This window comes from Plasmodium berghei (genome assembly GCF_900002375.2).
Source record: "Plasmodium berghei ANKA genome assembly, chromosome: 2".
NCBI classification, from domain to species: Eukaryota; Apicomplexa; class Aconoidasida; order Haemosporida; family Plasmodiidae; genus Plasmodium; species Plasmodium berghei.
In genome coordinates this window covers 468,349-495,719 of record NC_036160.2, presented here as the reverse complement: position 1 = coordinate 495,719, position 27,371 = coordinate 468,349, and the positions used below count along the sequence as shown (strand labels likewise).

The window sequence follows — 27,371 nt, the reverse complement described above, 5'->3', positions numbered from 1 at the left end:
TATGTTCAAAAATATAGCCCTTTATGCTGTTTGCCTTTTTCTGTATTTTCGAAAAATGTTACCTATTTGTTTTTATTTACCTCCACTTATTTATGGGCATACTAATGATATTTTCAGTAATGCACAAGTTACTTATTTCTATTTCAAATTAATAAACGTGTTTGCTACTAAATTTTTAAAAATATATTTTATCACAATATGCGATAATTACCAAGAAAATGAGAATAAAAAAAAAATAAAGCGAAAGAAAAAAGTATGTACAACAAAATACAACACAATTATATTGTGTAAAATGAAAATTGGAAAAAAATTGCACATCGAAGTTTAAAAAAAAAAGCCATACATGTAGGGACACTTATACGTATGTATAGGCCCATCATGGCGTAGCGAAAGTTAGAAACGAATCCATTTCTTATTCATGAAAAAAATTCAAAAAAATAAAACGAAAAGAAAAGAAAGTAAAACGAAATGGGATTCGTTGAATCTGTTTATCAAATTACAAGCGCCTTCCCTCAAACAAAACGCATTATGAGCTCATTCAGACATATTCGTATATGGGGATAAGGCATAAAAAAGTGGCATTTCTATAAGTGCATACTTGTTCATGTAAAATAAAAATGTATTACAATAAAACCCGATATACATAAATTAGTATATAAGCCATTCCCTTCGCTATTCTTCTTATATTACACTAAATTTCCATAACTGTTCCAAATACCTTAATTGTATTTATACCCCCATCTGGGTATATATTAAGTCGCAAATGAGAAGAAGGTAAAGAGTTGGAAGACTCATCATTAAAATCTGCTGAAGTAATAGTAAAATAATTTATATGATTTCCTTTAATATATGATAAAGGTAGTAATTCTTTCCATTCAATATTATGTATATTATCACTAAAATATTTCATTTGTTTTGATTTTTCTTCAGCATGAATATCATTCACATAACAATGATCTATAGAAATACATAAAGGAAAATTATACTCATAAAAAATAGTATTAATTTCTATATATTTAACGTTAGTAATATAACTTAATTTAATTATACAATAATTATTATTATAAAAAATTGATGATATATTATTTAGTTGTAAATTATCAACATATCTTAAAGGCCGATTTATTAATCTTCTTGTTTGCCAGCCCATTACATATTTTGAATTTTGATCTATTAATATATTATCGGATTTTCCATAAAATTCATCAGTAGTATATACTACATTAGATCCATCAAGTATATTAGAAACATTTATTATTTTTTTATAATTTTTTTGTTTTTCATTTTTACTTATTTTTATTTCTCCATATACTCTCAATTTATTTATTCCGCCATCAGGTAATAAACATACTATTAAATGTGTAAATATTTTATTGCATGTATTTATATTAAAACAATTATGATTATAATTTTTAAATCCTGGATTCATTCTTTCATCTTCTAAAATTGATACCCATTGATATTTTTTATGTAATGTATTATATATCCTTTTTTCTACTGAATAATCATTGTCTAAATAGAGTGTATTGCAACTATATCCATCTAATATATCATTGTAAAATTCATCATCATCACTATTTTCGATTTTTCCTTTAAAAAAATCATTACTTGGCTGATCAACACATTTATGAACTGATTCACTAGAATATTCTCCATTTAATTCGTTAGTAATTTTGACATCATTCGATACTTTTTTCATCAATGCTTTACTATGTATATCTGGGTACTTACTAGCTATTTCCCGAGTGACATCTATTAATGTATACAATTTATTTTCTATGCATCTATACTCATTTCCATTGGCTACAAAAGATGTAGGTTTCATATTACCATCTTTTAATTGTTTTAAATTTTCATTATATTTTATTATTTCTACATAATTTTCATATTCTTCACTTGACTTATCAGTAGGATCGATTAATATGGGTTCATAAAAATATTTATTTCTTTGAAAATATTTTTTTCCATTTATCATTATTTCTATTTCTTCCTTAGATCTAGACAAGTTATTTTCTGATCCTTTATCTGACCAACGGCTACCTCTTTCAGTACTTAAACTTCTTTTATTATGTTTCGTATCCTGGTGATATTCTTGTTTTCCTTCTGCATCATTAAATGGGTTAATTCTATCCATTGAGATATTATTTATTCCAATTTTTTCTTTCTGATTATAATACGAAAAAGTATCATCATCATCACAATCATCGTTTTTAACACCATTGGAAGTATTTCGTCGTATTTCACTAGCTCTTCTTTTATCTCTTTTTATTTTATTTTCTATTTTTATTTTCTCCACATACTTCGAAAATGCTTCAGAGCTCATCAAATCATCATCCTCAATATATGCACCTTCTATAGAAACATATGGAGCATAATTACCTAAGAAATTATTTGTATCGATGTCTATTCCTTTAATTAAAGTAGGCTTGCACAGTTTCACAATGCAAAAATCAAAATATTTTTTTATCCTTCTTTTAGTCAACCATCCTGGGCATTCTCGATATCTTGAAACTTCTTCAAATTGATTAAATTCATTGCATTCTTCATTCTTCCCAATACTAAGATCGCTTTTTTCATCAAAGTTATAATCATCACATTTTTGAGATGCATTATAATACGAATTGCTATTTTTTTTTTTTTTTTTTCTTTCTCCAGTCTCAGATTGTCCATGTTCATTCCCTTTTCCCACAGTGCTTTTTAATTTATCATCCAAAACGTTGTATAAATCATTAGAACAAAATTCATAGTACCCCCTTTCCACATTTGAATGAAATGGTTTATCTTTTAAAATATTTTCACATTTTCCATATGTTTCATCTGTAACATATATAATTTCAGATCCCAATATAATAGAACAGCAATTAACAAAATTAAATAATGTTGGAATTTCGTCTAGTATAGAAGATGCATTTGATTGTTTTAAAGCATATTTGCTCCTTTTAGAAACTATTGTTTGGCTGCTGTTTCGCGTTTCGTTGATGCTTGAGTAAAGTTCCGCCTTTGAACATTCGCTGCGCCTGTAGGATATGCTACTATTTAAATTGTTCATACTGTTTAGATTGTTTGGATTGGTCATATTTTCAAGACTATTCATATTTCCCATCATGTTCAAACTATTATCATCATTGATACTGTTCATATTTTCTACATTATTTAACATAGATTTTTTTTTTTTTTCACCTCTCTCTATGCCATCAAAAAAATCCCTACTGTTACTATGGTTATCGTATTTTATTCTATTCTTAGTATTATATGTTAAATCTGTTTCTTCATTATTGCTTTTTCGCTTTTTTTTATTCATAATATGTGTTTTATCTTTTACATCTATATTATTATTATGTTCCATATATTTTTCATCACAACTTCTCGCTCCACTATCACATTCGATTCGATTCTTTTCATTATATCCTTGGCGTTTAATATAATCCAAATAATAATCATCACTTATACTGCTCTTCATATCAACAATTTGCATCATTTTATTTTGTTTATCTAAATTATCTCCATTAATAAGTGTTCCAGTGCTATCTGTAGAATTTTTTTTTTCCATAATATAACTAGAATTGTTACTAATATAATCGATTAAATCCTTTTTTTCGTCATCTACATAGTCCTTATTAATGTTATCATTTTTATCTTCACTTCTATACATCATATCTCTTTCCAAATTAGATTCATTTTTGTTATTAAACAAATTGTTTTTATATATCAAAAACTTATTATCTATATATTTAGACAACTTACTTTTTCCAAATAAATTATCCATTTTATTATTTTCATTTTCATTAAAATCAGCTCTGTTGTTTATCCTTTCATTTCCTATTTTTTCTTCATAATTGTTAACTTTATTTCTCTCAAAAATTTTGTAATAATAATTTCCTCCCCTTTTTATATAGTCACTATATGTATAATTTTTCGAATTTTTTTCATCGTGCTTTATTATTTCTTCATTATGACTTTGTCCTTCGGATCTTCTAGCGATTTTGTTATTCAATATATTTCTTCGATCAATTATATTATTTTGACCTCTTTTTGAAATATTCTCTTTTTCTGTTTCTGCATCATAAAATTTATCTGCATCTCGATCCATACCAAAGTTATCTGTATATTCTCCATTTCCATCATTACAATTGTTTGACATGTTTCTATACTTTTTCATTTCGATTGTACTTTTGTTAATATAATGAGATCCTTTTTTCGATATATATTCTTTATTCATATTATATTTATTTGAGCTATCATGAAAATTTTCCCTTTGCCCATTTTCACAATAGTTAATTTCATCTATTCTTTCTTTTCCCATAAAAGATATATCACTTCTCGAATTTAAAGATATTTTTTTGCTTTGATTCATTATATCACTTTTATAATAACTACTTTCACTAGTTCTATTATTAAAATTGGGTTTAGATAAAATACGAGGGGATGCATTTTCTTCGTATCTTTTAAGTAATGAATCTTCATCATGTTCTAATCCAATATCAAGCATATCCTTAATATTGCTTCCATTTTTTTTTAAATGAAATCTATTGTGCAGTTCTTCAGATTCTTTTATAATAGATTTATCATTATCTAAAGATTCCCCATATGTATTATCGTTTTCCTCATTTAATTCTTCTATATATTCATGCACTCGATGCCCTTCTTTTCTAGTTATTTTATTTTCTTCTTCCTTATTTTCATCTCTTTTATCTTCTACTCCTTTCTTGATTTCTTTTTCCCCTTCCAATACATGTCTTTGTGTATCTTCATCTACTGAATATATTTTCACGCTCTTCTCTTCGTTTTCTACTCCTTTTTTTTTCGCACTATCTTTATCTTCTCCTTCTAATAGTTTTCCTTCTTCGCTCCAGCCTGCACAACTACTTTCATTTAAAATGTTGCTAGACTCGTTAAGATCATTTTTCAAGCTTGATTCATAATTAGATCCAAATAATTCCTTCATTATCAAATTTTTGTTTACAAGTTTGTTGTTTTTCTGTGTGTTTACATCATTTGATATTCTGCTGTATATATTTGCCATATTGGGGTTATAAGAATCACTAGAACTATGCAAAAAGGTGTTATTACCTTCGTTTTTATTGTTTAATTCATTATCGTTAATTTCTAATTTATAATAATTATTCTTTTCTGGGATATTCGAAATATGATCCTTATCATGATTTTCTCGATCCTTTTCATCATTAGATTCGTTTTTGTTTCCATTATTTTCATAATCTTTGTCCATTTTATCATTTTGAAGCTCTACTTCAAAATTGTTTTCACATGATGGCGTAACGCAAGCATCAGAAAAACCGGGGTCGGCTTTTCGTGAACTTGAAACAGCATTGTAATTAGAATTTAAATAATCATCATCATAATTATTATTGTTATTTTCTTTTTCCTCTGTTATTTCCTTCTTTATGTATTTCATCTTATTGTTATGGTCATTTGGTGTTTCAATATAATTTGATAGACCTTCATAAAAAACTTCCCCTTTATCATTAGATAAATCACCATCATTTATTTTTGTTTTTTTATTTGATGATATATTAGAAAAAATTGACAATTTTGAAACATTATTTATATTAACATCTTCAATATTTTTATATCTTTCTTTCGTTTCCTCTTCACATACTTTTTCATATTCATATGAAGTATGGTCACTGCTTTTGTCTCCATATTTTTGAACTGTAAAATTACTTTCAATATTATTATAACTTATTTTTCCATTTATATTTTCTGGATATTTTTTTCTATCATTCTGGTTAGCATTTGTTTTATCACCAGCTCTTTTAAAATGCAAATTTAATTCCATATCATTATCTGAAATAACTATAACATCACCATTATCACTATTTTTCTCCATTCCGTGAAAATTATCTGTTTGGTTATCTATATTATAAAAATATGATTTTTCTTTTTTAATTTTAGCCTCTCGAAAATTTTCAATATTTTTACTTTTTTCATTATAAAATTCAGACCCCATATTGCTAATATTTCTAATATTCTTTGGTCCGTCTTTTTTTTTATTTCCGTTTTCTAGTTCATATTCTTTATTATTATTTGAGCTATAATTGGCCAATGGATCTATAGATGAGTCTTCTAAAATTATTGGATTTTCGACACTTGCTATTTTTTTTTTTCGAATTATTGTACTACTATATGTATTTCTATCATTATGAGATATTGGAATATTTAAGCTTATTTGTTCATTATCAGTGTTGTTTTCTTTTTGAATATGATTATTTCTTTGGTTCATCTCATAATCCTTTCTTCTTTCTTCTTCCTCATGATCATCACCTCCTCTTTCTCTTTTTACTTTGCCTATACTAGAATAAATCGAATCAGTACAACTATCTTTTCTATATATATTCTCATTTTTCGTAATATTTCTGGATTTATTTTCATAAATAGATATATTATATGAACCATAATCTGTATTCCGATTACTACTTCGAGTAGTGTCCATATTATATATATTATAGTTTTCGTTATATGTATTCCTTTCCTTTTTTACTAATTCAGAATAGTTTTTCAGTTTATCTTGCTCACTTTTTGTACGTATTATGTTTTTCACCTGAAATGTTTCATTTGATCCAATTAATTTTGAACTTTCTTTCATTTTAATTATAATTTCTTCTTGATCCATAGGCTGATATATAGAGCTTCCCTTACTTTTATAATCTACGATAGTTTCTTCATTCATATCATTATTATCACTAACATGTCTATTGATATGCTTACCTTTTCCTGCGTCATTATTTTCTCGAAAATCATTTTGAAAATTTGTTCGCCCACTGGTGTTTGACTTTGGTATATCATTACTCCCACTTTGTTTTAAAAGTGATAAAGTATTTTTCCTTTGATCTTCATCGCCTCCTGTTTCCATCATATTATTCATTATTTTATTTTTGCAATTTGTATTTGTTGTCTCTTCATTTAAAATTGTTTTTTGTTTTTTATGAAAAATATTATCATCATTGTCCTCATAATTTGGGTTCAAATTTTTTACTATATTTTTAGGTCTTTCAAAATCATAGTAAGAATGGTCTTTTGAACATTTCTCACTTGTTTTCTGATATTTTTTGGAAATCTCATAATTCTTCGCTTCCATCAAATTGGTGTTATAAAATGTGTTGTTATGTGAATTATTACTTTTTACTATGTCATTTTCTATGTTTTTATTCTGACCTTTGTTTAAAATATTTTCATTTTTGTTCATATCACTTAGAACGGTATTTCGATGAGATGAGTTATTTTGATTATTTTTAGCAATTATATTGTCACCAATTTGTGCAATACCAGCTTTATTTGCTCCAGTAGGATTGCTCGCATTTTTATTCTTTAACACTTCGCTATTCAAAATATTGTTTTTTATATCTTTCGTGTCTTTTTTTCCATCCTTTTGAGTTTCGCAATTTGTAGTATTATTTTTGTTATTTGTTTTATTTTTTTGTGCATTCTTATCATTTTTTTTACTCAAAATAGCTATTTTTTCTATATTTCTTTCAATAAAATTTTTGGACATACTTAATTTTTTACTTAATGCACTTCCCAAACTACGTAAACCGGATTGCTTAGGAGCATTTCCATTGTTATTTGTATCATTATTATTTTGCTTTTTTTCACTGGATATTTGAGTATTTAAACTCCCTGTTCTTCGAATTTTTTCTATTTTATCAATGTTCAAATTTTTATAAGGAAATTCGGGATTATTAATATATGCCCCATTGTCATTTTTGTCGACAGACATTTTAATTCTTTATCTAACCATGAACTATTCGAATTATTATGTATGCTTAGCACACATGTGTGAGCGCCTTTTATTTAATTGCCAAATTGTTTTACTTTTTATTATTTTTTTTTGTTTATTGTCTGCTGGTCTATTTTCTAACGCATTTAAAATAAATTCACTTTTATTTTCCTTTAATAATATAAAGCAAAATATCACATGACTAATATATATATTTTAACGTGTTCTATTTATATATTTAATTTTTTCTTCTTTTTTTGGGGGAAGTGTATTTTGTTCATGCTTCTTTACCATCCATTTTTTTTAATATTATTATTTATCCTTTTAAACTTTTATTTTTTGTTACAATTTTAAAATACCAAAATAAATACGTAATAATTTATAGAAGCATAATATAACCACAAAAGTTAACACGCTATGAATATATAAACTAATGTGTGAAAAAAAAATACATATTTAACAAAAATTGACATAAAAAATCAGTATTTTTGAAAAGATAAACTGTAATTATTTTAAAAATACAAATTTTCTCTATATATGCTTATTATAAAAATAAATGTATTATCAAATATTTACACATGATTAGCATGTGTGAAATGTAAAACGAGTGAAACAATATATTGATTATTCTTTAACATATATTTAACAAAATAATATGAAACTTAATGAAAATAGAATAAAAATAAAAGTCAAATATTACCGTTTTTGTAAAAATATTTTAGCATTTAATTAGTAACATTATGAATATATGTTTTTTATTTTTTCCTCATATGTATTTAAATGCTATCGATTTGTTCACACTCTTGTTTGCCTTATATTCAGCCTATTTATTAATAATTTCTATTTATGTAGTATTTCTTTTTCTTAAACAGTATTAAATAATAAAGAATTTCATTTTTTATTTAATAAATATCCTAATTTTATTTCGCTTAATATACATATAAGGCTATTTTTCAGTATGCTAATTTTAAGTAAAAAGTGTATGATACAAGCTTTAATTTAAAATGTAAAAAAAATTATATAAATAACACATGTGGGAAATAAAAAAAAATTTGTATATATATATTTTGCATTTGCAAAAAATAATATTTTTCATTTACTTTAATAATATTCATATTTTCCATTACACACAAAAAAAAGTATTGATAAATGAAAAAAAGGGAGAAACAAATAAATAAAGTTAGGAACTCAATTTATATAAAAAATGAAAAAAGAAAAATATATATAAATATTCTTAAAATAACTTTCATTTTTTTCTGACTATGTAATAAAATTTATAAATTCAGTAGTAAGGGGACGAAGTACATCTTTGCTTTCTCTTTTTCTATTTAACCTTTTTCATTCTTTGCTCAGTAGCGCCCTTATCTGCATTTTCAAAAATAAATAAATAAATAAATAAATAAATAAATAAGAAATGAAAATGTGATTACTATTATTATTTTTTTGACATTTTTATATGTATTTTCATATATTTATCATATCATGTGTAAACCATCGACATGCATTTTATTGTCTCATACTATTCATTTTCAAGGGGAATGGCTCATTTGGATTTTCACTTGTTCCCCATGTTAAGAAAAGGGAATTAAATTCTTCAAGTTTTTTCATGTTACCAGTTTTACTTAATCTATGCATTATGGTCTATATAAATTGGGAATATCACAAAAAAAAAATACATGTATATGAGAGCTTAAAAGGGAAGAAAATCAATATACACACATAATTATGCAGAAATTATTATGTATAATATCGATTGATAAAATGTATAGTAATAATTTTTTTTATGGCTTGAAAATATTCTTACATTATTATTGTCTGTGACCTTTAATATAATTTCGTCAGTTGGTTTATGTAATTTTATAACATATCGTGTCTAAAATTTGAAAAAAAAAAAAAGTATAAATAAGTATACATTCGCAGATTTAATCTTGAAGTGTATTTTTTCACATATATATATGTAAATATAATACTTTATCTGGTGAATCCGAAACAATTTTCCTTGTTGCTTGGATAAAATCATTCCATGATATTGCATATACCACTGTAATAAAAAAAATGTTTAAAGTTCAAAAAATATTTAAAAAATGGTGCCTATTAATATATATGTATATAACATAATATGATAATGGTATGTTTAAAATGTCAATCAAGCAGATAGTTTAACAAGTTTTATATTTTCTTGTCTCTTCACAATACATATGCATATACAGATATGGATCTCTCAGTAATATATATATGCCTCTTTATTATTTTTTTTTAATATATGCTTATATACTATATATATATATATGTAATACATATGTGTGTGTTTTATTTTATTAATGGTTAAGGCATTTCCCTTTCTACTCCTTTTTAAATATAGAATTTTCAACTATTTCATAATATCAATATTTAAGTAAATATTAAACGGGGCATGAAACACACCTTGATATTCGCTTATATATGTATGTATCACATATAGAATACTTCAACAAATTTATACGACTTCAATACCACCACGCATTTACTGCTAAACCACAATTGTTTATGTATTCACATGAATATATACATGTACATATATATTTTTTTTTTCTATTACTTTTTATATAATTATGTTTATTCCAGTTCTTCTATATGATGGTTTGATGCTCTTCAATATCTATTCATAAAGTTATAATTAATATTACTTTTTTAAAAATTATATATTTATATATATATTCTAAAAATCTCAAAGCATAACTTAAAAAAACTCTCTTTTCGCTGGTTTGAATTCTCACTTTTTTTTATTCCAATTATTTAAAAAAAAAATAAAATTATATTAATTATATCAGGATAAATTATGCTGATTAGGAAATTTAAACTAAATTTAAATATGTCAAATCAAACTAAACTTGCTACAATAAATTATATCATATTGAGCTAAACTGTACTAAATTAATTAAGCTATTTTATATTGAAATATTTTTCATATTTAAAAAAAATGAAATGTATTATTTTCTATTTAAAATACAAAACTAATTTAAGTCGTTTCACATAGGATATATTTTTTTTAAAATAAAAATAGCGATATAAAGGCGAAATAACATTACCCAAGCTATCAAGAGATTGCATATATATATATTATATATAACATAAATGTCAGAAACATCAAATTTTAAATTAAAAATGTATTTGTTAAAAATATAAATCAAAAAATATGGATAAAGAAAGAGGTGAAGCAGAGTTTATCAATTTTAAGTCCACAAAAGAGGAAAACCAAAGTAAAGAAAATGAAAAAGAAAAAAACAGAGCTACTAATTTAGCGTCTTTTAACGAAATATATATAGAACAAAAAAAAGAACAAGATGAATGGGTAATTTATGTTTGTAATAATTCTTATGGGCCTTATAATTTAGATCAAATAATAAATTTATGGAATACAAAGAGAATTAATATGATGACAACAATATTTAAAAAGGGTGATAATAATTGGAAATATGTATATAATGATGAAACTTTAGTAAAACACTTTCAAGCAACCCAATCAAATACAACAAATACTGATAACACAGCTTCTAGTTACAATAATGAAAAAGACGCTTCAAATAATCACATTTTAAACAAACAATTAAATAATAACAATACTAATTCAGGTCAAACACAAAATCATGTTAATAAATCTAACGAAAATTACTTTCACCAAAAAGAAACACAATATAGTACGAATCTCCTTAATGGGAATAATGTAGAATATGATAATAATGATACTTATAATAATAATAATAACAATGTTGATAATAATATAGCTACCAATTTAACTAACGAAAACAAAGAAAATCAGGCAGACTTGGAAAAAATAAAAAAAAGAAATAAAAAAAAAAAATATTTAGAAAGGAAAAAAAAAAAAATTGAAGAAGGAATATGTGAAAGAAAAATAAAAAATAGCTCTGTATATATTTATGGTCTTCCTAAAGATGTAACACAAGAAGAAATAAATAACGTTTTTAAAAAAGCTGGAATTATAAAAATCGACTCTGAAACTACAAAACCAAAAATAAAAATATATTATGATGAAAATAATAATGTAAAAGGTGATGCATTAGTTACTTATGTATACACGCAAAGTGTTGACATCGCAATTAAATATTTTGATAAATTTCATTTTAGACAAAATTGCGTGATAAATGTGGAAAAAGCGCAATTTAATAAAAAAATAGAACATCATAAAATATCAAAAGAAGAAATATTAATTAAAAAAAAAAAAATACAAGCAGCAAAATATGAACAATACAGGTTACAAAACTGGGGAGAAGTTTATACTGGATCAAAAAAAAAAATTGTTATTTTTAGAAACGCATTTTCCTATGAAGACGCATTGGTAAGGATAAATATCAAAAGATACTTCCGTTTTAAACTCTCTATTTAAAGAGTAGTTGATTCATAAATGTTCCACAATTGTATAGAATGTATATTTATGCATCCTCGTAAAAAATAACTCTTTTAAAATAAAATAATAAAATATACAAACACAGCCATGCATATATGTGTGAAGTGTGTGAACAAATATACACAATTTTATACAAATTTTATTTTTTATTTTGTTCGAAAACAGAAATACGATGAAGGAGATCCATTCTATGATTTTATAAAAAATTTAATTGAAATAGTAATTATTAAGAATAGCCACAAAATGTGCATATGTTGATGTATATTATCCGATTTTAATAAATAAAATTTATATAATTTTATTTTTATACATAAAATATTTCGCAGGAAATCAAGAAATATGTTCCTGTACACAAAGTTTACCCAATACCAGTACTATAAATAAAAAATTGTTTAAAAATATATCATATAATTTATAATCCATTAAATGTTTTATATATTTGTACATATATATTATATACATACATGTACATACTAATTCAAATTGAATATATTTTTACTTGTGCCTTACTTAAGAAACATCCACACGGAATTGTATGTGTCAAATTTAAAGGTGTTGAAGAAGCTGAGATGATAATAGAGGTAAAATTCAATACTTAATCATCAAAAATTAATGTGATATTCATATTAAAAAGCAGGAAAAAAAGCACATATAAAATAAGCTTAAATTTTTTTATAATTACGATGGTACAACATTAAAATATACATATACACTTTTATTTTTATCAGTATTTTAAGGATGTTGAATTAAATGATAAAAAGCTGGAAGTATATTTCTACGATGGAAAACAAGATTTAAAAGCCCAATGCCTTCCTCCTCAAGTATTATATATATGCACAATATACTATATGGATATATAACACTTTTTAATTCCATTTTTAAAATAACTATCCTCTTTCATCTCTCTTTCAGAATAAACAATCTCATATACAAAATGTTTATGAAAACATATCCGACCCCCAAAACACGGGTAATTATTATATTAATACTGTATATGCATATCCCAATTGGGGCATGCATAATGGAAATAGTGTGGCTTCCTTTATTATTTATTTTATATACTTTTTATATTTTTTTTATTAACAGATAATAAACTCCCACCCGTTTTGCTAAATAATAATTTGCAGTCGTTTCACGTAAACATTAAAAAATTCTCAAAAAAATTAAAAGAGTTTAACACGTATATTTGCACACGTTCTCCCATATATGCATTTATATGATACAAAAAATATTGCATAATTTATTATCATTGTAAAAATATATCCATACTACTTTATGCTCTTTGAATTGTGAATATTTGCAGGATTGGATTGATAACCAAAGTGAAGATGAAGAACACGAAATAATTGTGGAGTAACTAGCGTCCCATTTTCGTGTGCTACATATGTATGCGCTTGAACTATTTTTTTGCATTTCTTTTGTTGAATTTATATTTATTAAAATGGCCCATTTATAGATTTATCTTGTAGCTGCAAAAAAATATATACATCAATTTATTTATTTTTGTGACCAATCTTTATATTTCAATTTAACATAATATGCATTAAAATGAACAAAAGCAACAGTAATAGGTAGAGCAATATAAACTATAAAAGAAAATATACTACTCCTATTATTACGCATAACAAGAATGTTATACGTTGCTTATTAGACATTGTAAAACACATATGCAATTTTTTTTTTAAATATTCAAATAATAATTCATAAAAAAGACAACTTATGTATGCATATCAAATATATGCATGGTGTCACTTGAAAATACAATGAGTAGCATATATGTGAAAAAAAACAAAATAATAAACTTAAAAGTGAAATCAAAATAAATCATATTTTTTTGTATTTAAATTTATTTATTTTTTTATTATTTATGTATTACATTTTTAAGGATTTGAGATAAAACAGCACGAGAAGGTTCCTCAAAATATGAATTAAATATACCGTTTAAATTGGAAAAATTATTTGAATTATATGCTGAATTAAGCCTATCAAAATCCATTATATTATATATAACACTTTCATCTTTTCCAGTTAATAAATGTTTTATATTAAAAATATTTGTTTTTTCTCCTATTATCCTATAAGCTGTTGATATTCCTATATATTTCCATTTCCTAACACCCAAAAATGATTCTATTTTTTTTTTATTTTCTCTAAATTCGGGAATTTTTTTTTCAAAAATAGACATAACATCTTTTACTTCGATATCATTTTTATCATATAGTTTCATATTTGGTGGAATTATTGAATTATTCTCTGCATTACCATTGGTTGCTAAAAATAAATTCCCAAATATTTGACCAGGAACTAAACGAATGTTTTTACTGTTTAACATATTGTATTTAGATATAAATAAATACCCTTGTAATATAACCATATATTTACTATTCATGTTATTAATTAACTTTATTGTACAGTCATATATATTATTTGCAAAATATTCGATAGACCAGTATGCACGTGTGCAGTTGGATCCCGATATAATTTCCTCATAGTTATATACAAATAAAGGTAATGGGTGCATTCGTTCGCCCCTTAATATATTAAGGTTTGAATAATCATAATTTTCATCTTGAAGTGGTACGTTTTTTTTTTTTTTTCTTTCATTTACTTCATCCTCATCTTCATAATTTTCTTCACATTTTTTTTCATCATCATTGATATCCTTTTCTTTGTCGTCTCCGAATTCCGTATCCATTATACTCAATGGAAAATAAAATTTCCATACTCCTTGTATATCTTTTAAAATTTGTTCCTTCTTATCTTTGGTATTGATATTATTATTTTCTTTCTCGTTTTTAATTGTTTCATTTTGGCTATTCGATAAAACCCTTATTTTATTATTTTTTATGGGTAATTTATTACTATACTTAAATATGTTACTAATGTATTTTTTTTTTCTTATATTATAATTTCCAGGAACATTAAAATTTATAAAAAGACCATTAGGCCGTTTTACGACTAAATTAAAACATCTTATTATTCCATATTGCCATATAACCAATTTTACTAAAACAATAATGGCTAGTATCCAAACCATTTTATATTTTTTTTATGACCTTAAATTAGTGTTAGCTACTTTTTAGCAAGCCATTTTATTTTTTTTTCAAAAATTATATAACTAAAAAAAATTATAATGCTTTTAAGATATCAAAATTTCCAATCGCTCATTTATAAATATATCGAAAATATGTACACGAATATATAATAGGATATTTGTGTGTGTATACTATGCTCATTAGATTAACGCCATGCCCACAAATTACCATATACTATTTTTCTCCTATTTTGTTTTTTTCCCTTTTGAAACTTAAAAATACTATTATAATATAGTAGCACATGAATAAACTTTTTTCAGTTAATTGAATTGTATTAAAAATCCTATGCCATTCATATATAAATATATGTATATGTATGGAGAGCAAAAAGGGTCACATTATTATGAAAAATATTTTTTTAGTTAATTTTTTTCATTCATTATTCTTAAAATTTTTTTACATGTTTCAAATTAATTATAAGAATATATTTTTTTTTATAAAACTGGTGAAAACACCCTTATTAATTGTACATATCTACATACATTCTATATATAATAAAATACTATCATGGCTTATTTTTTAAACAGTTGTTTTTCATCCCTTCCTTATATTATTTCATTTTCTTATAATTAATAATATATATAATAATAAATAACTCTTTATATAAGAATGATAAATATTATTATCAATGATGAAAAACTAATTATGGTGATATAGCATGCACATAAATGCACAGACATATATATATATATATATATATATATATATAATTATGTACTTAATTCAGTTATTTTCTCTATTCTTTTCTTTCAACACTTTAAATTAATGTTAAATATATTTGATCATTCACGAACCCTTAAAACTAAAACTAAAATGTACTCTACACATATTAAGTAAAAGTGTGGATTTTCGAGGGTGTATTTAAAAAAATATAAAATATGAGCAATGTAGCAACAAATGAACTAAAAAAATATTACAAAAAAATAGGCAATATATCAAAAGAAATAATAAATGATGAACAATAAATAAATATGCAAATATAAGAATAATATATTCGATTTTGTAATAGCAAACGTTAAGCTGGATTTTCTGGTAAAGTTATAGGTTACTACATGTTTACTCATATGAAAAAAAAGGAATTAAATAATTATATATAATGCAATATTATCATTTTGCATATTACTTAAAAAATGTATTTCTGTTTGTCTGTAAAAAATGCGCACTTTGCCAAATTGCGATTAAAAAAATATATTTTATGCACAATTGAATATATGATTTACCAAGTTGCTAAAAAAACAAATGAAATTTAATGAAAAAGAAAAATATAAAAATATTTGCACATATTTATATTACACATTTCCATATGTACATAAGTATATGTGCATTAATCTGTATTATTTATATAAAAATAACAACTAATTCAATATATTTTTGAATACTTCCTTTTTGCAATTTTTTTGTAAAAACACACAAAGCTAAAAAACGAGAGTATTACGGTGTATCAACAAAAATCGTGACTTTATTGTCAAAAAATATTACATAAATCAAAATATAAAAAGAAAAAAAAAAAGGTCATGGGAAGTTCTTTATCCAGCACAGCCTTATTTCGTCCTACTTCGCCAAGTGTTTGTAGAAAAATTAAAAATATATAATTCAATTATTTATTTGTTCATATTTTTTTACACTAAAATGCTAATATATATGCATATATATACATTAGACAACCAAAATATTTTCCTATAAGATAAAAATTATACACATAAATTATTATAATAGTTATGTTCATATATGTTGTTCCTTCTTTTTATAATTTTTTTTTATCCCCTTATATTGTAGTACGAAGATGATTTGAAAAATTTAATTTATATCCCAGAGCTTTTACACATAAATCCAAATAAATATTTGGAAAATAAACAATTCGAGATATTTAACAAAGATGAAAATATAAAAGAATTAAGTAAAAGAAAATTCCCAGCTTTATTTTTTTATTATTCTAAAAAGTTAAAAACTAAACATACAATTATGTATTTTCATAGTAATTCCTGTGATTTAGGACAAATATATGAAGAATTATATACTTTACATGAATTTTTACACGTTAATATATTAGCTATAGAATATGTTGGGTTTGGTTTATCCTATTTAGAAGGAACGCCCAATCAGTATAATATTAATAGAAGGGCGTTAGCTGCTTATAATTTTTTAAAGTCATTAAATTTAAACCCTGAAAATATAATACTATTTGGTAGATCTATAGGTACTGGTGTTGCTACTAAATTAGCTCATAATGTAAAAATTATGGGCGATAATATAGGAGGGATTATATTACATTCTCCATATATATCAATTGAAAAGTTAGTAGAAGATTATGTTTCATATTCTTCATACCTCATTGAAAATATATATGACAATTTTAAAAATTTAACAATCCTTAGCAATAACGATGATTCAGATGCTCCATTCTTACTTATACATGGTAAAGATGATGAAGTAATAAATGCATCTCATTCCGAATATTTAATAAAAAATTTAAATAATAAATTTAAGTCTTCATTTTATCCTGAAGACTCTTCTCACAACTGTTACTATGTCATTGACGTAAGTTTAGCCCTACAAAAAAAAAAAAAAATATATTTATAATGTTCCCTAAAGTTTCCTAAATCGAAAACGATAAAAATAAATTTTATTTATCTAAATTCATATAAAACTACTATTTTATTTTTGTTTATATTATTACTATATAGGATATCGCTATCCCCACAAAGAATTTTCTATGCACTCTCAGTAAATCACGCCACCAAAAAAAGACAGAAATATTATTATCGTTATCTTATCTAAGAAAAGAGTAATGCATATATACACCAAAAAAAAAAAGTTTTAATAATATTGTATATCACAAATATTAATGATACCACACATCAATTTCAAACTATATTCAACAGTAAATTTGTGTTATTAAATATTATAATATGGTGAAATTATTCTAAAACATCAAAATATTATGCTATATTCCTTTATATATATGCATATATTTTTTTCACCATAATTTTCTCTTTTGTTACAATATATTTCCAGAAACCCACATTCTAATTAAATCGGAGGCATATGGAATATTCTTTCAAATTTGTTAATTTCTCAATATTTTGAAAGGCAAATATTCCTAATATAAATCTCCATTTCTACAATATATTCTCGCTTTTAAAAAAATAATATCTTTTCTTTTATATATTTCTTATGAATTTTACATATTATATTGATTAAAAAATCAGTGTAATATTTCCCCCTTTTATTTTTCCCTTTTCAGGCTAGAAATATTTGAAATAAGAAAATTTGGTTATAAAAAAAAAGGCCAAAAAAACATAATATATATAAACAATATGTACAATGATGAATATGTAAAGAAAATTCATAAAATGAAAAAAAAATTGTGCAAAAAAATTAAAAAAATGAATAAAAAATATAAGTTAAATGAACTAGGTAATGAAGGAATACAAAACGGTACCGTATTGGAAAATAGTACCAAAGGATATTCCGAAATGTATAACAATCCAGTCAATAAAGTTGCGAATTCGTCAATGTTAGAAAAAACACAAACTATTGGAGACACAGGCGGTTCATATACCGACCAAACATTTACAGATATTGAAAGCAAATCCTCATCATATACAAATTATTATGAATATAATGAAAATCAAGATGGCAGATCTCGAGTTCGTGAAATAATATATTTTTTTAATAATAAATGTTTAAAAAATACACAAAAAAATGATAATATAAATAATAAATCGAAATATATTAGAGCCTATTCAAATTTCCATCTAGATGAAAAAACAACAAATTATAATGATTCATGCGCATCTGATTATTTTAGTGAAATAGAAGAAAAACAAAAAAATCTTTCTGATTCTGATATAGTTAATAAAAAATATCATAATGCGATATATGAAAAAAAAAAAAATGGATATAAATCAAGTGTATTATATTATAACTTTAAGAATAGTATACATAATAAATTTGTTACTAATATAACACAATATTCGGATGGTATAAAAAGAGAAACCAATACAAATATATAAGCATTAAATATTGGAAAAATCTAAAATATTAATAATACGTACATATATAAGGGATGACATCTAAGTCCATCCTTATGTAGAAAATCGACCCCTTTCAAACAAAAACAAATCTTTAATTCAAGCATAACAATTTTAGACAGTTTAATTTGGTAAAATTAGGATTATATATATATATATATATATTAGAGAAGGTCTAACTCACCTTTCTCATAATAATTAAAAAATTTATGCATATGCTTCTTTGTTTTGCTTCCTGCCCATATATGTCTGAATCCCAATTTATGCTCTTTTTTGTTAAGTTTTGTTCATTTTGTTCATTTTGTTCATTTCTGTGCATTGCTTTCTTATTTGTTTTCGTTCCCCATTTGTATATTCTCTTTTTTCACAAGGGATCTAAGATTCTAGTTCTTAAATTTTTCGTATTAACTTAATTACAATAGTGAATATATTATGTATTTTTTTTGTGTTTTTGTTATTAAACCAGAAAAAAATAGACAAAAAAATAAAATAAAGAAAAAAACAATGAAATATATCCTAATTGACATGAAAAAATACACAAATGCATTACATATACCATAAAAAATATATTAACGAATATATTTTCAATACAGAAAAAATGCACATATATATATTCCTGATCCTTAAATTATTTGCAGCTTATAATTTCAAAATGTTTAATTAAGCTGACTTTTTAATGCGCATTTGTGGAAATACAATCTGCAATAACTAAAGCGGAAATGTTTTAATTAAAGTATAACGGAATGATCTAAAATATAATTTGAAAAAAAAGAAAAAGACAAAATGAGAAATAATCCTTATATCTGTATGTTACTAATTTAAACACTTTTTATCTATTTTAAAAAAATATGTTAAAATTTTCTACCTCTAGCAAATTCAAATACTGGGGACACATAGGGCACTTAAACTGCTTTGATCTATGCGCATGGATTTTATCAACGCAATTTCTTGAAAAAAAAAAAATGAATAAATTGATTTCGATCCAAATAAAACAAAATTAATATGCATATCCATGTGCAGACTGTTATTTAATGGATCAGGAAAACATAAAATTCTTTCGATAAATTAATTTTTTATCTTACTTGCAAATAACATGACCACATGTTAATAAGTAAGGCATGTTGTCCTTTGAGGATTTGTCCCTACTTATAGGGCATGTAAAAGATGAATGGAAAAAAAAAGACCCACTTAAATCAACTTCAATCGCTAATGAATTAGAAATAAGAGAACTATTTTGTTTTTTATTTTTTTTATTATCTTCTTTCCTCAATTTTTCAATTGGTTTGTCTGCAATTTTCCCATCTGAAGGGTTCAATGAAGTGCTATTTTTTAATTCCTCTAATCTTTTGTTGTTTTCCTTTAAAATGGTTTCAGCTTCTATCAACTTTTTTGAACTTATCAACCCTCCACATAATAATATGGAAAGAGGACTAAAAAGGTGCAAAACAAAAAACAAAATAATAATCACAATTCATCAAAAATTATGAAAAGAATAAAAAAATTATAGAAAAATCAACCGCACTTTGCGTACTAACTAGTTTACATTATTTAAAAATCTTCATTGATAAATTTTTGTTTTTTATTTCAGTGAATTATTCATACAAAACATTGTATATTCATGTATATATATATGAACGTGTAACATACCTCTTTAAGGGGATAAACACCTTTTTCTCTGTTTCTTTGACAATATTTTTTTCGAGTTGTTTATTTTCTAAGTTTGTTTCTTTACGGGATTTTTTTTTTCCAGAAATTTTACTTTTATCCTTTTTGCTCTCGTTTTCATGCATGCTACTATATGTATTATTTTTTCGGCATTTATTTCGACCTAAAAAAGTTTTTAAAATAAATTGAAAAATTAATTTTTTACATTCATACAAACCAAGCATACGCATGTATGCATGCTTTATAGAATATTTCATAATTTTTCTTTATTCATATAATTATAAAAAACATTTATATTACCGTCCAATGGAGGTTTCAAACTTGTTTCCAATTTAAAAGACTCTTTATTTTTTTTATTAAGATTTTTATCATTTTCTTTATTTTTGTTTCTTTTATTTTTTTTTCCCATTTTTTCTTCACGTAAAAAATTTGGAGCATAATTTTTGTTTTTCATATTTTTTTTATATGATCCAAAAAAAACTTTTTTTTTTTTTTTTAATGTTTTTTTTTTCTGTTCTTTAGATTCATTTTGATCGTCTTTTCCCGCGTTTTCCGTATCGGTGCTTCCAGAATTTTTATTTCTATTTTCGCTTTCTTCCCATTTTAACACTATCTGTTTTTCTTCTTCATTATTATTATTCCCATCTATCTCAATAATACCTTTTCTAGTAGGTTCTGAGTTTGTTGATTCTTCGAAAGTTCCTTCATCTGGTATCTCGTCTTTTTCGACTTTCTCTTTTATATCAAATTTATGATTACTCTTTTTTATATTTTTAGAATTTTCTTCAAGATTTGAAATAGAACCCATTGATTTATCTACATCTTTAGTTTCAAAACTTGCATTATGGATCTTATCCACATTTTCATTAGTTTCATCATTTTTTCTTTTTATTAATTCTTCAGATTTTGTATAATCAGGCATTTTTTTTTCTTTTTCCTCAATTTTGTTTATATTTTCCTGTATTTCTAATTTTTCTTCAATTATATTTATTTTTTTATTGGGGGTAATTGTTATTGCACATTGTAAATTTTCTGCATTTTTCTCTGAATTGACATCTAGTTTGTTATCTAAATTTGTAGAAAATAAATCCCTTTTAGATACTGCAATATAATTCTTTATTTGACCATCGTTTTTATTAATTTCTGAAATATTATAATTTTTTTCCATTTTCTCATCTTCCTCAAATTTGTTAACTTCCTTCATCATTTCACTATCATTTTTTTTATCCTTTTTTCCATCATTTTTATTTTCCTCTACCCCTGTTTGACATGACTTAATACCATGTGGTTTGCTTCTTTTCCTATTTTTCATGTTTTTGCTTTTTTTACGATTTTTCTTATTATTTTTCTCATTTGAATTCGATTTTTCATAATAACTTTCATTTTTCTCCTTTTTTTTTTTCTTATTTTTAGAAATATTTGTTCTTTTATTTCCATTTTTTTTTTTTTTTTTTTTACTCCATCTGAGGTATATTCGTCTAAGTTCTAAATTACTATTTGTTCGTGATAAAGAATTATGCAAATTATATATCTCTCTATTTGTTAATACATGTGTTAATAAAATTCGGCTAACATCGATTGATGTTTTTGCTAACCTTGTATTATTTACAGCTAATGTTGCTCGATTATATGCTTGTGTGTTATTTTTATTTGATAATGCTTCCATCGTATTTTTTTTTAAATATTCTTCTCTAATAATATCATTTTTTTCTTTTAATTTATTAATGTCTTTATGATCATTTTCATCTGAACTTGACGAGGTACAAAAATATGCATTTTTAGATGCAAATTCAGAATCAGAATCTGTATTATCATCACTAAATGATGATATAACTGAATTATTCCAACTGGAAGAAGCAGTACTTTTCAAGCTGAGACGCTCCTTTTCGTTTCCCTTCTCCTCTTCACAATTTTTAGGTTCCTTTTTTATAATTTTAGGTTTACACATTTGTGAATCAATAATATTTCCATAATCATCTATTCCATCTTCACCACTATTAACCTCTTCCCTTTCTGATAACAAATTATCATGATTGTTTTTAATTTTTTTTTTTTTTTTCTCACTCTCCAACTCTGATTCAATCCCATCTACTATTTTTTCGTTTTTAGAAAAATTCGTTAAAAATTTACATCTTGATATTTTTCTCTTTAGTTCATTTGGTTTTTTAATAAAACATGATTCGTTCAAAAAATTAACTGTATTATTATTATTATGTGTCATATCACAAAAATAACCATTTTTAAATATCGAAAAATAAGGAAGCATATTATTTATAATATTCCTATTTCCAGAATATTTATAGTATAATAAATTTATGTCATAATTGCTATTCCAATCATCTCTTATATTTATGCATTTTGCATGATAACCACTATTTATGTTTTGAACTGTATTATGTAAAATTTTTGTAGTATTATCGTCATAAAATTGAGATGTTTTATTTAATATTTTAGATGCCAAATATAAATTGGTTCTATTATAGTATTCAAAAGAATCCATTTCATTTTTTTTATACAGATAAATTTCATTGTCATTTCTTAGCATATCATTAGGACTGGTAATCCAATCAAGTTTATTTCTGTATATCTTTTCTAAACATCTTCTTTGTCTATGATCTGAATGAACTTCAGATAACATATCCTTTGTATGCGAACAAATATTTATGTACCATCCTTTTTCTAATTTATCATGTACATCTATAATATCTTGTCTTTTTTCAAAATTTCTTTCATACTTATTTTGCTTTTTTTTTTTTTTAAATATCAAATTTGTAGTACTATGATTATTTTCACATCTATAACTATATAAATTATCTAAAAGTGATAATTTATTTTTATTTTCATTTTCAAATAATTTATCTATATTACTTTCTATGTATGATTCACATAAAGGACGTGAATTATATTCCTTATTTAATTTTTCAATATATTTTTTTGCTTTTCCCATTATTTCTTCATATTCTTTTCCTTTGTACATATAATTATGGACTAGTGTATTATTATGATTTATTTTTATATTTAATGGGTATTCTTTTTGGCAAAATATGTATGACTTTTTTTTCCCATTCCTTAACCTATTATTATGTTCTCTTTCTTCCCCAATTTTTTGATAAACATATGTATATTTATTTTTTTTTAAGCAACTATTTTTATTTCTTTCCATTTCCTTATTTTTATTTATACTTCTCCTTAAAATATTTTCATTTTTTTTTTTTTTTTTTTTTTTGTCTTTTTTTCCTTCAGCAACAATTTTTATATTTTCAAAATTTTTTATTTTTTTGTTATTTGTTAGAATAGGAACTACTACTAATAAATTTGATCCCCCTTGAGTGGCAAGTAAACATCTGTTTTCTTCGTCATTGAAATGTGATTTATTAATTTTTATACCTTTAATATTGTGTTTTGAATTATTTTTTCTTTCATTATTCCTTTTTATTATTTTTTTATTTCTTTTATTAGCCACTTTATCATAATTATAATATAGAAAATTATTATTTACACATTTTTCAAGTTTATTCTTTTTATACACCTTAATATTTATTCCTTCCTCATTATAAGCTTGTTTAAAATAATTAAAAGCTTGAGAATGAATATTTAAAAACATGTCTTTAAATAATAAATTATCAGAACCTATACATATAAAAGAACTTAATCTTGATATATGTGCTTTATTTTCATTATAATTTACCATAAGATTTCTTAAGCATGTTAAAGCTTTTTCTTTGTTTTCTTTGGATGATATTAAATAATTCATACAATCTAAAAAGTATATCAATTTATGATATTTTTTTTTTGTATTTTCACTACACAAATTATACCATTCTATACATGAACTCACATCAAAATTTTTTATATTATATAAAATTGTATGATATTTTTTATATCCTTCAAATACTTCTTTTCTGATTAATGCATGTTCAAATGCTATTTGTTCATAATTATTTTCATACCATATTTTACTTATATATTCTTTTTTTAATTCATAAAATAACAATGTATCGTTATTTTTTTCATTAGTAAAATTGCACTTTTTTATATTATTTAAAAGTATAGAATATTTTCCATTGATCAAATATTCTTTTTTTTTATCATCCCATTCTATATTATTAAATTCTTTTTTTTTATAAATCAAATTGTTTTCCACACCTTCATTCGAGAAAGGAACATAACTAGTACTGTGTTCTTTATTAGATGTCTCTATTTTTTTAAACACTCCGAAATTTTTCAAATTAGAAAATATTTCACTTTTATTTATTCCCTCTATATTTTTCTCCAACTTTATGTCATTTTTTTTTATATTTATTTTGTCAAAATTATAAATCGTACTGTTTTTATTTATCCCAATATGTAGATCCTTATTGTATCCTGAATAAAATTCGCTTGTATTATGTGTATTTATTTTTTTTATATTTTTTTTTTCCATTCTCATTTTTCTTTTTTCCAAAATTTCTTTATTTAAAATATAATACATAAAAAAATCACCATTCTGTAAAAAATGTAATAATATTAATTTAAGAACTATATTTTTTTTTATATTAATATTTTGAAAAATTTCAGGAACCTCTTGCTTTGTTATAGATATAATATCTCTATACGAATATAATAATATGTTATAAATTCTTTTATTTTCCTCACATATTTTTTCAGTCAAATTTTTTCCAGACACATCTTTAATTAGTTCCTTGATATCATATTTGTTTTTAATTTCATTTAAAACGATTTTGTCATCGTTTTTATTCTTTATACAAATTTCTTTTTCTTTTTTTACAATTTTTTCTTCTAAATTTTTCTTAACCTGTTGAACCTTTTCCAACAAATCATCAATGCTGTTCAAATAAAAATCAAATGTTTCATTCTGTTGTATCTTAAATTCTTTTAATTCCTTTTCTACTTCCTTAAACTCATTATTTCGTGAAATACAGTTATCGAATAAATAATTATTTTTCATCATATTTTTTCTAACTTATATTATTTATGAACAAGACAAAACTATATGGTATATAATTCAACACTTCATATTACTCATATAAGAGTATTAACACAAACATAAAAATATAATATTACACAATATACAACTTAAAACATAAAAAAAAACGCTTGTGGACATGTATAAATATAAACAAAATATTTGTTAATATAAAAATTGGTGCTCTATAAAAAATAAATAATTTATTAAACATATATATATAAAGCAATCAAACACAGAAATTTCCCTTTTTTGCACTAAATTATTATTTTACTGTCATTCGTTCATATATTTTTTTAAGGCATTTATTTTCAATTTAATACTTCGAGTTTCCTTTAAATCAATATTTATAATCTTTGTTCCTTATCAGTTAATATATTTTTTTCTTGTTTTTAAATTTTTTTCTACAATTTTTATATAAGTCTATTATATTTATATCTGCAATGTGTGTGAAGTAGTAACTACATTTTCTCATTCATACATTTATATATATATATATATATATATATATTTATTTATTTATTTATTTATTTATATTTATCAATGTCCACACAATGTACATAAAACATTTTTTACTTTAAGAATACCACGCTAGTTAACAAAAAAAATAATGTATATATAATGTATAATATATATATTATAAATCATATAGAACTTGTCTATTAATAAATAGAAGGATTTCGGAATTTGGAAAAAAGCACTAAACATATAATAGTATGCAACTTAAAGATTTTGTGAACTTCATAAGACATTTAATTATTGTAACGCAAAAAAAATAAGGTAATAAAAAATGATACTGCTTAAATTAAACAAATATAACAATCAAACGAAAGAATAAAATAAAAATGCATATGAAGCATTCCTCTTTTTTTCTACTCGTTTTTTAAATTTAATGTTTTTTTTTCTTTTTGCATCAAGCAGAAGGAAAAAAATATATAATTTACGATTGTTATATATAGAAAACATAAAACTTGAAGTTAAACTTTTTTTTTTGGAAAATCTTTGAACGTTATCACATGTATAAATATGACATATGCATTACTATCTTGTATTTATATTTTGCATATAATATGGATGTATAGATTTTCTTATTTTCTTTATCATTTCTTTTTGATGTTTAATTAAGCTATGCAGGAAATAATAAATATATAATGATTAAGTAAAAAAAATCAGCACACTTATAAATGTATAGAGCAAATTTCATAAATACCGCAACAAAGAATATGCATAAACTTATAACCTCAATGAAATGGAAAAAAATATATGAAATATAATTATGTAAAATTTACATATATACATTTTTTTCAAATATAAAAAAAAAAATGTATTATAATGCTTAAATATATCCACGTTATAGGTAATGTAATAAAAATTATTTTAAAAACACAGCATCAAAATATTATCATAAATAAATATATAATATAAAGCATTTAAAAAATTAAAAAAAAAATATATATAAAAGACTTAATTT

The 27,371-nt window shown here is 23.4% G+C and overlaps 6 protein-coding genes across 6 annotated transcripts; 2 read left to right on the top strand and 4 right to left on the bottom strand.

Annotated features, from left to right (window-relative positions):
• Positions 1 to 691: 691 nt before the first annotated feature.
• On the bottom strand, positions 692 to 7,735 carry PBANKA_0213200 (conserved Plasmodium protein, unknown function; the record flags this gene model as incomplete). Its single annotated transcript, XM_034565508.1, has 1 exon — positions 692 to 7,735. One exon carries the CDS (start codon positions 7,733 to 7,735, stop codon positions 692 to 694), a length of 7,044 nt encoding a protein of 2,347 aa, XP_034419858.1.
• Positions 7,736 to 9,059: 1,324 nt separating this feature from the next.
• PBANKA_0213100 (signal recognition particle subunit SRP9, putative) lies at positions 9,060 to 10,314 on the bottom strand (the record flags this gene model as incomplete). The annotated part of the gene is made up of 5 exons (XM_034565496.1): positions 9,060 to 9,100; positions 9,256 to 9,376; positions 9,540 to 9,608; positions 9,706 to 9,776; position 10,314. Coding segments are annotated over 5 exons (303 nt in total).
• Positions 10,315 to 10,910: 596 nt separating this feature from the next.
• Positions 10,911 to 13,497, top strand: PBANKA_0213000 (RNA-binding protein, putative; the record flags this gene model as incomplete). The annotated part of the gene is made up of 8 exons (XM_034565485.1): positions 10,911 to 12,071; positions 12,306 to 12,359; positions 12,467 to 12,511; positions 12,656 to 12,721; positions 12,869 to 12,961; positions 13,053 to 13,110; positions 13,227 to 13,276; positions 13,444 to 13,497. The coding sequence occupies 8 exons, from the start codon at positions 10,911 to 10,913 to the stop codon at positions 13,495 to 13,497; spliced, it is 1,581 nt and encodes a 526-aa protein (XP_034419856.1).
• Positions 13,498 to 13,576: 79 nt separating this feature from the next.
• Positions 13,577 to 15,177, bottom strand: PBANKA_0212900 (conserved Plasmodium protein, unknown function; the record flags this gene model as incomplete). Its single annotated transcript, XM_034565474.1, has 2 exons — positions 13,577 to 13,609; positions 14,017 to 15,177. The coding sequence occupies 2 exons, from the start codon at positions 15,175 to 15,177 to the stop codon at positions 13,577 to 13,579; spliced, it is 1,194 nt and encodes a 397-aa protein (XP_034419855.1).
• Positions 15,178 to 16,749: 1,572 nt separating this feature from the next.
• On the top strand, positions 16,750 to 19,251 carry PBANKA_0212800 (alpha/beta hydrolase, putative; the record flags this gene model as incomplete). Its single annotated transcript, XM_034565463.1, has 4 exons — positions 16,750 to 16,800; positions 17,012 to 17,773; positions 17,920 to 18,020; positions 18,480 to 19,251. The coding sequence occupies 4 exons, from the start codon at positions 16,750 to 16,752 to the stop codon at positions 19,249 to 19,251; spliced, it is 1,686 nt and encodes a 561-aa protein (XP_034419854.1).
• Positions 19,252 to 19,993: 742 nt separating this feature from the next.
• Positions 19,994 to 25,885, bottom strand: PBANKA_0212700 (RING zinc finger protein, putative; the record flags this gene model as incomplete). Its single annotated transcript, XM_034565452.1, has 5 exons — positions 19,994 to 20,017; positions 20,135 to 20,216; positions 20,352 to 20,699; positions 20,917 to 21,097; positions 21,235 to 25,885. The coding sequence occupies 5 exons, from the start codon at positions 25,883 to 25,885 to the stop codon at positions 19,994 to 19,996; spliced, it is 5,286 nt and encodes a 1,761-aa protein (XP_034419853.1).
• Between the last annotated feature and the right edge of the window lie 1,486 nt (positions 25,886 to 27,371).